General features: G+C 58.8%; 3 protein-coding genes across 3 annotated transcripts; 1 reads left to right on the top strand and 2 right to left on the bottom strand.

The window, feature by feature from the left end:
* Nucleotides 1–62: 62 nt before the first annotated feature.
* Nucleotides 63–1,582, bottom strand: BJ171DRAFT_492951 (nucleophile aminohydrolase). The gene is made up of 4 exons (XM_053109865.1): nucleotides 1,352–1,582; nucleotides 1,073–1,239; nucleotides 450–704; nucleotides 63–287 (listed from the first exon to the last, which is right to left on the bottom strand). Exons 1-4 carry the CDS (start codon nucleotides 1,558–1,560, stop codon nucleotides 154–156), a joined length of 765 nt encoding a protein of 254 aa, XP_052969600.1. The 5' UTR covers nucleotides 1,561–1,582; the 3' UTR covers nucleotides 63–153.
* Nucleotides 1,583–3,337: 1,755 nt separating this feature from the next.
* BJ171DRAFT_596543 (uncharacterized protein) lies at nucleotides 3,338–6,396 on the top strand. The gene is made up of 2 exons (XM_053114686.1): nucleotides 3,338–3,652; nucleotides 3,761–6,396. Exons 1-2 carry the CDS (start codon nucleotides 3,377–3,379, stop codon nucleotides 6,128–6,130), a joined length of 2,646 nt encoding a protein of 881 aa, XP_052969599.1. The 5' UTR covers nucleotides 3,338–3,376; the 3' UTR covers nucleotides 6,131–6,396.
* A 21-nt stretch (nucleotides 6,397–6,417) lies between these two features.
* Nucleotides 6,418–9,587, bottom strand: BJ171DRAFT_276934 (uncharacterized protein). Its single transcript, XM_053106855.1, has 10 exons — nucleotides 9,428–9,587; nucleotides 8,998–9,336; nucleotides 8,541–8,851; nucleotides 8,257–8,336; nucleotides 8,007–8,167; nucleotides 7,859–7,923; nucleotides 7,678–7,768; nucleotides 7,453–7,531; nucleotides 7,127–7,335; nucleotides 6,418–6,878 (listed from the first exon to the last, which is right to left on the bottom strand). The coding sequence occupies exons 2-10, from the start codon at nucleotides 9,209–9,211 to the stop codon at nucleotides 6,658–6,660; spliced, it is 1,431 nt and encodes a 476-aa protein (XP_052969598.1). The 5' UTR covers nucleotides 9,212–9,336; nucleotides 9,428–9,587; the 3' UTR covers nucleotides 6,418–6,657.
* Nucleotides 9,588–10,300: the final 713 nt, after the last annotated feature.

Raw genomic sequence — 10,300 nt, 5'->3', positions numbered from 1 at the left:
CGGAACTGGCATGCTCGCGCCTCTCACAATAGCGACGGCCGATCAACCGCGGCAGGCAGAGGTCAGATCGAAATAACTGTATATTCAGTAGAGATCGCGCACGGATGCTGGATGTGCGCAGCGGCCGGGATTGTCAAGCGGGACGAGCGGGCTCTACTGGTCGTTCTGCTGGGTCTGCTGCAGCAGCTCCACATTCTCCTCCTTCAGCAAGGCCTCCATTTCGTCGGGCTTGTACAGGTGATAGGCGACCTGTCCGCGCGCGTCGGTGCTGAGGGTAGCAAACTCCACTGCAGGATCGTTCGGGACCATTAGCATGTGCAGCCAGGGATCGCTGGGAAATCGAGTTGCGCTTGATGTTGCAGCTCGTTTGCACAGCATTGCCTCAATATCAGACAGGCGGAGTTGCACCAAGGGCCACACATCCAACGCTGCACTCGGCGACGACTTACACTTTTCGGACGTGAGCTTGGTCGAGTCCATCGTCTTGGCCAGGACCTTGATCGCCAAAGAAATCGCCTCTCGGAGCGTCATGCCCTCCTCCTTGTAGTCTTGCTTCAGGATCGACTGGGCATTTGTGGAGTTTGCGCCGATGGAGGTGGCTTTCCAGCCAGAGTAGTTTCCACTGGGATCCGATCGATAGAGCTGGAATCCGTAACGCTCGTCATATCCGGCGTACAGGAAGGAGACACCAAAGGGACGGAGACCTGGAGAGCCGCGATTCAACAGCCACAGGGGTCAGTCACAGGCCGGAGTGGCGGAGAAGCTGTGGAGGCTCCGAGTGATATGCTCCATCGATAACGCCACGATGTGGCTTCCGTCCGGCTGATTCCTGGCGACGCTGCCGCTCTGGGCCAATCATCAGGCTGAAGCTGCACTGCAGCTCTGTGGCGCCATCGAGTAATTCAAGTCTGGCCACAGATCGGCACGAGATATCCAAAGCTGTTCTGCCAGGGTGAAGTTGTCTCGGATCGGGCCGGGCCGGGCAGAGCGGTCGCGGTGGTTGGTATTCTGAACATCCGCGGTTTCCAAGAGGTCATTCCACCATCGCCAAGGGCCGAGAGTCATATCCTACCTCCGTACTGAGTGTAGCCCTGCTTCATATCGCATAGCCTCTCGACAAGCTGTTCGACCGGGATGGACTCGTTGTATGTTAACAGGTGCCGCTGGGCAACCAGACGGGCTTGGTTCACGAGGGTGTTGGCGTCGGCGGTCAGACCAGCAACGGCACAGGCCATCCGGCTGAGGTTGTTGGCGATCAAGCAACAAATGATGGTGCATCGAAATGTTAGCCTCGGCGATACAGGATCCCAGGGCCACGCTGTCCGATCAATGCATATGGAGCGACGGCTACTCGTCGAGTTGGTAGATTTTCTCGCTGTAGTGGGTTTGCTCGAGCAGCTTGCTGGTGACTCGCTTCTCGGCGGCAAGGACGATGCCGTTGGTGGCCAGCACGCCGAGGGCGGTGCCGGCATGAGAGATGGCCTCCATGGCATATTCGACCTGGTAGAGTCGGCCCTCTGGCGAGAAGATGGTGGTTCTGGAGTCGTATCGTCGGGCCATGGTGTCTGGATGTCGAAGCAGAGAGCAGACCACAGGACGGGCGATGGCCAGGGCGGTGATGTGCGCGGCGACAGGGCGGTCCCTGGCGCAAGACACATGATCGCACGTGCGACCAGGGGTGTCGTGGCGGTGCAGTGGTGTGGCAATGCATGGCGGCTGCGCACGATCACGTGGACAGTGCGATGGAAGCCTGAGGCAGGAGAAATCATGCCGAGATCATGCCGAGATCATAGCAGCTTTCTGGGAGGCCCTGTTCTCGGCACCACGGATCCAGACCCAACCCGTCTCGACTCGCCCGGAGGTCAGATATTTCGGGCCCGGCGCAGCGACGGCCAGGATTTGAAATCGGAAGCACATTGTCGATAGGCCAGATTCCGCTTCTCGATTGCGCAAGTTGCACCAACATGGATTGGCGAGTCTCCGAAAGCCGGTGGGTCATGGGGAGCGGTCATCTGACGTTGCCAACCAGGCAGCCGGTTCGAGACTGCTGCGAATGGGCCGCCCGAAGGATCGCTGTTGATCCACCACGATTTGCTTGAGCGAATTAGGCGAAATCGAGCACAGTCTCTCCTTCTCTGTGGTGGGGAGACATCGGCATGGAACCACCATGGCCAGAGGGCGCGGAGGCGACAGACCAGAAGAGTCCTTGTGTGTTGGATAGCGACAGCCCTGACACACCACTGGGCTGGTGGGCTGCGGCAGATCGAGACAAGGCCCATCTCGCCAGACACGTCTCGAGAACGCTTGCGCAGAGAGCGAATGCAAGCGAATGTGGGCCCACGAGAGTCCCACGCCGGACCATGGCTCGGAGCCTTGGCAGAGGCGCTTTGAGGGTGGAGGGGGCTGGGGCAGCGCAGGTCACCTGCCAGACCGGCCAACCAGCCCACCGACGCGGGAATCGCGGCTGCGAAGGGCGATGGTGGGACGGCGGTGGCACCAGGCGGCGCTGGGTGGGCGTGGGGCGGTCCATGTGATGGCGCTGCCGCGACTCGCTGAGGCAAAATTGCGCGGAAATACAGCTTGCAGCACAGCAGCGACTGTACAGCAATGGTCAGCAAGCCATACAGCAGTACACAGTGGCTCTGTATATACACGCATGCACGGTCGGCAAGCACAGGGTGTCCGCCGTGGCAAGACAGACGCAACCGCGCCAACAAACACTTGCGTCTTCCCGGTCGGCCGTGGGTTGAAGCCGACAATGGTCGCTGATCTGCATCGCACTCCGTGTTCATGGGCGGCTGCAGCCGATGCACTTTTCCCCCGGCCACACTGCTCCCAGCGAGCAACGACAGCAACGACAGCAACGACAGCAACGACAGCAACGACAGCAACGACAGCAACGACAGCAACGACAGCAACGACAGCAACGACAGCAACGACAGCAACGACTGCAACGACAAACAGCACATGGCTGCTCTTGAACCACACACCCGGCGAGCATGAACTGCATTGTGCTGCCGTGGGCTTGCGCGCCAGCCCATCCGGCACAGGCCCACTCTTTGCCATCTCCACAAGGGGATTCCTCTTGGGGAGCCGACCTCTCTGTCGTCCAGCGGGTGCCTCCCAGCCCGTCGCACCTCTTGTTCGCCCGAGCAAGGCACACAGTCACGCGCACTTGTCGGCTTTGTCCTTGGCTCGCTGACACAAGCTGAAATGGCCTTCTGTGGGACATGGATGCCATGGGTACGGCAGCAAGGCCGTGGACGGTTCTGCACTCGCAACGGCTTGCAACCGCTATAAATCTCGCCCCGCTCCCCGCCGTCCTGCCGCACCGCACCATCCTCATCACCACCACCCCTCTTCCTCCACGGCCAAGATGCTCTTCAAGTCGGTTCTGGCTGCCGCTGCCCTGCTCGGCGCGCCTGCTGTCCTGGCCCAGGACTCCCTCAACTTCACCCAGGGCCTCAACAGCCTGATCAGCGCCAAGAAGGTCGCCATCCAGGGCAACTACATTGTCGGTCCCCTCAAGAACATCCGCAACACCGTCCTGACCTCGGTCCTGCCTCTCGGAGAGACTGGTCGTGGCCAGGTTGCTGCTGAGGTCGACAAGCTCTTTGACATCTGGGCCAACCGCGACTCCAAGATCCAACACGTAGGTTCCTCGTCTTCCCCTTCCCACGCTGCCTCCTTTGGCTCCCACAGCTCTGCGTGCCAGGATCGATGGCTGGACTAATACTGACGACACCCCCTGCTCTGGCAGTACGGCTTTGACGCCATCCCCGTCAAGGACCAGATCACCAAGAACTACAAGTCCTACACCAGCGATGTCAAGTTCCACGAGGATCTTGCTGCCCTCTTCCTGGCCGCCCGCGACCAGCACACCAACTACTACATCCCTGCCCCCTACGGCTGTGTCCGCTCCATCCTGCCCTGGTCCTTCGACTTTCTCCAGAACGACGACTACTGGAACCCCGTCGTGGTGGTCTCTGGCCTGGCTTCGTACGGCCCGGCCGTTGACCCCACTTCGTTCTTTGGTGCCGACCTGATGAACCAGATCAAGCAGATCACCCCCGGCGACGAGCTCGTCTCCATCGACAGCGTCGAGTTCGGCCCCACCTTCTTCGAGCAGTACCAGGACAAGACCCAGGGCGCCAACGACATGGGCGGCATGCGCAACTTTGCCAACATCCTGGTCTACCGTGCCTCGGTCTTCTACCCGCTGCCCACCGAGGAGGAGGACAACCGCACCTTTGTCTTCAAGAAGCCCTCGGGCCAGCTCATCACCATCAAGGTCCCGTACTTTTCGCGCCTGTCCCTGGCTTGCCTGGCCCCCATCCTGAACCCCCAGGCCACCGTCAACGACTTCTTGGGCGAGGCTGAGGTCGTCACTCCCAAGATTCCCCATATGCAGCCCAACACCGACTTTTCCAACCCCATCCTGGCCGAGTTCAAGGAGGTCTTCCCCGCCGGCAACGTCGCTCCCGTTTACCAGAGCACTCCCGATACCAAACTCTCCTGGACCATCTACAAGGAGAACGGTGCCAACCTCGGTGTCATCTTCCTGGCTGACTTTGAGCCCAGCACCTCGGTTACCAACATCGTCGCTCTGATCCGCGGTCTCCTCGTCAACGAGCTCGCTGATACCGATGCCGTCGTCTTTGACATCCGCTCCAACGGTGGTGGTGACATCACCATGGCCAACTCCATTCCCCAGCTCTTCAAGCCCGACTTTGTCCAGAACGGCGCCCGTGCTCTGATCTCTGACACCAACACCGCCATTTTCCACAGCCCCGTTGCTCCCCTCGTCGCTGGCCCCCAGTGGATCACTGCCTACGATGCTGGTCTCAACAGCAAGGCCGAGTACGGCGACCTGGGCCACTTTGGCGACTTCAACAGCGTCAACCAGCTCGGCAACGTTTACCTGAAGCCCGTTGCCATCTTCAACGACGCCGTGTGCTTCTCGTCGTGTGATATGTTCTCCGCCAACATGCAGGACAGCCAAACTGCCTACATCTTTGGCCAGGACGGCCAGACTGGTGGCGGCGGTGCCAACGTCGTCGAGCATGCCTCGTACCTGGTTCAGTACTTTGGCACCGTGAACCACGATGCCTTCAACGGCACCCGCATCTTCAGCCCTCTGCCTTACACCACCTTCAATGCTCAGAACGGCGGTCTCGGCAAGGCCGATATGCGTGTCGGATGGAGACAGACCGTCCGCAACGGTGTCAACAACGGCGCCCTCATCGAGGACGACGGTGTCTTCTCCGAGTACACCCTCCGCCCCACCTGGGACGATCTGTTCTCGGGCAAGAAGGCCCTCAGCCAGTTTGACTTTATCGCCTCCACCCTGAAGGACCTTGGCCATCAGACTGGCCAGAGCAGCCTCTACTTCATTGCCGAGCCCTTCACCCGTGATGTCACTGTCGGCTCCACCCTGTCCATCTCGGGTGTCCAGCAGGGTCTCCAGAACCTCCAGCTGACCGTCAACGGCACTGTCGTCGGCTCTCTCAACGCCGGCGCCTCCACCAGCAAGTCCAACTTCACCCTCAACTCCACCTACCAGATTCCCACCGCCCTCAGCACCTTCACTGGCACCATTTCCGGCACCAACTCTCGCGGCGACGCTGTCCTCAAGACCAACCGCCTCTTCCGCATCGTCCCCTCGGCCAAGCTCTCCTCTGTTCCCTTCAACTACGACTTCCAGCAGATCCCCAGCTTTGCCGGCATCTACAACCCCACCTCCCCTGCTAGCCAGGGCTGGATCCTCAAGGACGGCGCCCTCAAGATCGCCGTCGATCCCAAGACCGGTCTCTATGCCGACAACGTCGACACCTCCTTCACCATCTTCACCCAGCTCCCCGCCGGCAAGTACCAGCTCTCGATCAATGCCACCGTCGATACCGAGGCCACCTATGACTTTTTCTACGTCTATGCCAAGAACAAGAGCGGCCAGGTCGCCCAGCTGCTCAAGGCCGATGCCATCTCCGACCACCAGCCCCGCCCCGTCAGCCAGACCTGGGCCATTGACGACTCGGTTGCCGAGATCATCCTCGAGTTTGTTTCGGACCCCGGAACTGAGTACACCGGTGTCACTGTCTCCAAGATCGCCATCACCGCCGCTGCTCCTTAAATGCGCTCTCCATCTATATTCCTAGAGCCCAAAGGTTGAGCAGGGGCTGCATGGGAGGGTGAGACTCGATTCCTCCTCTGCACTCCGCCCTCCGACTCACTCACAGGCCCTTCGAGGCCTTAAGGTTCCCCCTGTCGCCCTACAGTCCGTCTATATCTATGTAGAAACTTGCCCCTCCCATCGCCGCTAAAACGCGTTCGATAATGCTATGCTTTTGTCCAATTCTATGGCTCCTGCCGCTCGACAAATATGAATACATCAGCGATTTCTCTATGAATCTCTACATCCGGACTATTGAAACCAATGCGCATGGAGGAAGAAGGGGGTGGGAGACATCCTGCACTGCCGAGCGGAGCTGGAGCCCCTCGCCTCGAGTTGGATTCCCCGTTCCGCAGATGGATTTAGCGAACCACCATTCATTGATGTGTCAATTGCCCACGACATCGAAGCCGAACCGCTTCCTCTCGATGAGCAGGAGCCGCTCTGTTGTGCCAGAATATGTTCTATTGCGGGTAATAAATACATGATTACAAGGTTGATGCTGTGCGGATCGTGGTGTTGTTAGCCTTGTCCATCCGTTGGACTGAGGGCATGCGGGTTTGGTGCCGCGTCATCATATCGACTGTCCGTCGCGAGGCAGCCATCGCTTGTTCGGTCGTCAAGGATCCGAACCACCGGACGATCGAGCAATCGAGAGAGTACCCGCTCATCTGCGAAATCGCATCAAGAAGGGCGAGTCGGTATCCATCTGCAAGGAAATGACGACGAAATAGAGGCGGAGCAGGTGAGATAGGGATGAGCGAGTCGGCCCAGAATGATTCACCCGCCGAGTGGGTTGGAACGACAACGCCCCGCATTTCCAGGCCAGTCAACCGCAAATCACATTGCTGACTCCGCCGGCAGCCATACCATTCCATCAGAAAAGCCTCTCCAGCGCCATCTGCGATGTTTGGCAGCAAGCACGACGGGCTCACGGCAGTCCACAGATATACTTACACTCAATCTCGCGTGATTCGTGGAAGAGTTTCCCGAACTGGTCCCACAGAAACTGGCCCAGCTCCTTCTGTGAAACACGCTGCAGCGATGCTGGCGTGACCTTCTTGGGCGTGGCAAAGAACTGGGCTACGAGATGTGCAAAGAATATGATGGCTTCGTCTTCGTCCAGTGATTGAAGCCGGTGGTATAATGCAGCGACATGGAGATGCCTGGGTGAGTGAGTGAGTGAGTGAGTGAGTGAGTGAGTGAGTGCTGTCCAGCGGTCTGCATGGCTTCATTCGGCCAACGTCGATGTACGATAGAGCTGTGTGCGCAGGCCCACTTACAAAACATTCCAGGGGAGATGGGCAACAGCCAACGCCAATGCGCGGATGACGTATCTTGGCGGGCCGATCGTTTGCCATTCTATAAACCACAAGCCAAAAGAATTCATGGGTCAGCCGAGCTACAGAGGAATCAGCAAGCACACACCTTGCGCACCTCCTGATCGAAAGAAGTACAGCCGTAGAGTAAAAGTGCATACGACGGAGCTATCGCCTTCCACAACCTACCTCGAACACTGCCCCGACAAAGACGCTGCACATAGCTGCTAATCAAGGCCTCGAGTGGAGCTGGGCTGAGTGCATGAATCCACGGACAGATCTGCGCAGAATGGGGACGATATGCTTCGTAAGTGGGCGAATATCCCATGTCAGTGCACAGATGTCGACTGTGGGAGTTATTGATGCTTACCGATCGGTCAAATTGTCCCTTGAGGACCATGTGCTTTAGAGTCGATGCTGCAACGGGATCCTTGACTGGTAGCGGGGAGGAAACGGATAAATATTATCAATAACAACGCCGCAGTGCCCAGGTGCATCCACCGAGACCGATGACTTACCAATGACTGAAATGATCGACTTCCATGTCTTGGTGACGCTGTCGACAAGCAGCAGCGACACTCGCCCCTTTGTGGTGGTGAGATGGTTGTAGATGAGCTCGAGTGCACTCTCGGGCCACTTCTGGAACCGACACAGCATCGTGAATATCCGGGCCAGACGGCTGTGTTGCAGCACAAGCGCAGAAAGGAAGGGGCGTTAGAGCGGTGCTAAAGCGGGCATGTCGGAACAAGCGCGGACGCGACAGCTTACCACATGGCTCCGATTTCCTGGTCGGTCCATTGGATGGTCGAGAGCAAGTCCAATAGCGTCAAGCAAACAGCCGGCAGACTCTGTGGCGCACAGACGTTTGTTAAAGGTATGTACGTTTCACGGTCCGAGGGCCGACTTTGGCGTATCAGCCGCCGGGACGCCTCTGTGTCCGTCTCCCGATAGAATATGCATCCATTATCCATCGAGCACAAGGACCATGCAGCATTCACTAATCCCTGTGCTTGACTTGCTCGGTGTATGGCGCTGCGCGACTCTCGACTCACCCAAGGATCCTGAAGCAGCGTGCTCCAGACTTGCAATGCGACAAGCTGCTCCGAGAGAGGGACCGCCGTCGGGATATCGATCACAAACGCGCCGAGATGCGCCCCGCCATAGATATTCGACGCAATCCTCGTGGCTTCAACCGGAGTGTGTGTGCGCAGGAATATGGGCGTATCTAGCTCCTTGACGATTCCACGAAGGGCCTGCGCGACAATATGTGGCCGCACAGGCCCGCTGGAGGGTTGTGAGGATCCCAGGATTACTTTGGCAGCTTTGTGGACGCTGCCGAACGATTGGTGGGCTTGACGAAGCACTGCATGGGAAGGGGCACAAACCGAGATTTAAAGGTGACAATGTCAGTGTAAATCAGGGTCGCTGCTGAGGCTGTTGGGGTGCCCACATCGAATAAACAGGAGCAGCTTGCGCTTCCAGACGCGATCTAGAGGGGCTTGCACTTACCGCATATGTAGCTATCGACGGCATTGTCAATTTCACCGACTCTGCGCTTCCATGCCGCCGGTGCCTCTGCTATCAGGAGATGCTTTTCGCGCGCTTGGCTCCAGTCGACAACCAAAGCTGCCGCAGGAGATTGTCCTGATGGCATACTCTTGGAGACATCAAAGGTCGGACAGCTCAGAATCGTATCGATGGCACCCAGCAGATCGGAGGGCATCCACGACGACGGCGCATACGAACGACTTGTGGAATCATGGGAGTGTGGCCGATCGCCTGCTGCAGCCGCTGGATCTCGATGGCTTGGACGTACAATTGGCGACGATGTGCTTGACTTGCGATCGACTGTTGGACAAGTCGGGAGTGATGAGGAGCCGTGGGGGTGATCGAGGCCGGAATACTCAGCAACACGGCGTTCTTGAGGGAGACTACTTACGGCAGGGGGGCGGCAAGGGTCCCAGCGAGGAGGCGGGCTCGGCAGGGAGTCGATGGGGCCATCCAGCGGCCACGGTCCCGGGGAGGATGCATTCGCTCGTATCGCATGCCGACGGTCACTGTCGATAGACCATCTTGAGGCACCCGGCCGTCCAGCCTCACTCGGAGAAGAAGCACAAACGCCGACATTGCCACAGGCGGCCGACGGAGCGAGAGGCTGTGGGTCGTCACACTTAAATACCTCGTCGGTGCTTGAGTTGTTCGGGCTGGCGCGGTGGGACGCTGATAGTGTCGTGCTGCCTGAGGGTATTGACTGGCTGATGAGAGATTGGCATGGTGCATATGGCTGATCGGTGCACTGAGCTCTGAGTGTTCGGGGGCCAAGAATGAGCTTGATGGAGGTTGGACGGGATCGGACGTGCGTGGGAGAGGCGGGGTTGGGGCGATCATGCAGGGCCATTTCGGGGGCCATTTCGGGGGCCATTTCGGGGGCCCTTAGCGGATCGGGGGTATCCGAGATCGCAGCTTGAGCACCTCGAGAGGGCGGCGACTCGGGGTCGAATGAGCCGATGACAGCGTCGACAAAGTGCTCGGAAGGAAGAGACTCGAGGAAGAGGTGAGGCTGATCTCGATCCAGTGAGGGAGAGACGCTCGATATTGGGTCGATCCAAGGACCTGCCGAGCATTCGGATGACGGCGACAGCGTATAGGCGTGGCGAGATCGCTTGTGGACGACCCGATCAGGGGGCTGGGAGGGCCGTTTCATCGGCGCAGAGGCAGGGGCGATCGGCGCAGAGGCTTGGAGCGAAGAAATCTTCTCTTTAAGCCGCTGGATCTCGAGCTCCCCGGCCGATATCTGCTTCATAATGCCCTG

The sequence above is a fragment of the Polychytrium aggregatum genome (assembly GCF_025602895.1).
Source record: "Polychytrium aggregatum strain JEL109 chromosome Unknown BJ171scaffold_7, whole genome shotgun sequence".
Lineage (NCBI taxonomy): Eukaryota > Fungi > Chytridiomycota > Chytridiomycetes > Polychytriales > Polychytrium > Polychytrium aggregatum.
Note: the sequence above shows the minus strand (reverse complement) of the source record. Positions and strands in the feature narration are given on the sequence as shown.

Excerpts from the sequence above, each read along its gene's own strand:
- BJ171DRAFT_276934 (XM_053106855.1), bottom strand. The coding sequence starts at position 9,211 with ATGCCCTCCGATCTGCTGGGTGCCATCGATACGATTCTGAGCTGTCCG. Across the intron at positions 8,168-8,256 it reads CAGGAAATCGGAGCCATGTG|CCGTCTGGCCCGGATATTCA; the intron begins GTAAGCTGTCGC and ends GCTGCAACACAG. Across the intron at positions 6,879-7,126 it reads CGAATCACGCGAGATTGAGT|ATGGATACCGACTCGCCCTT; the intron begins GTAAGTATATCT and ends ATTTCCTTGCAG.
- BJ171DRAFT_596543 (XM_053114686.1), top strand. The coding sequence starts at position 3,377 with ATGCTCTTCAAGTCGGTTCTGGCTGCCGCTGCCCTGCTCGGCGCGCCT. Across the intron at positions 3,653-3,760 it reads GCGACTCCAAGATCCAACAC|TACGGCTTTGACGCCATCCC; the intron begins GTAGGTTCCTCG and ends CTGCTCTGGCAG.
- BJ171DRAFT_492951 (XM_053109865.1), bottom strand. The coding sequence starts at position 1,560 with ATGGCCCGACGATACGACTCCAGAACCACCATCTTCTCGCCAGAGGGC. Across the intron at positions 1,240-1,351 it reads AAAATCTACCAACTCGACGA|CCGGATGGCCTGTGCCGTTG; the intron begins GTAGCCGTCGCT and ends CAACAACCTCAG. Across the intron at positions 288-449 it reads CAAGCTCACGTCCGAAAAGT|TGGAGTTTGCTACCCTCAGC; the intron begins GTAAGTCGTCGC and ends ACGATCCTGCAG.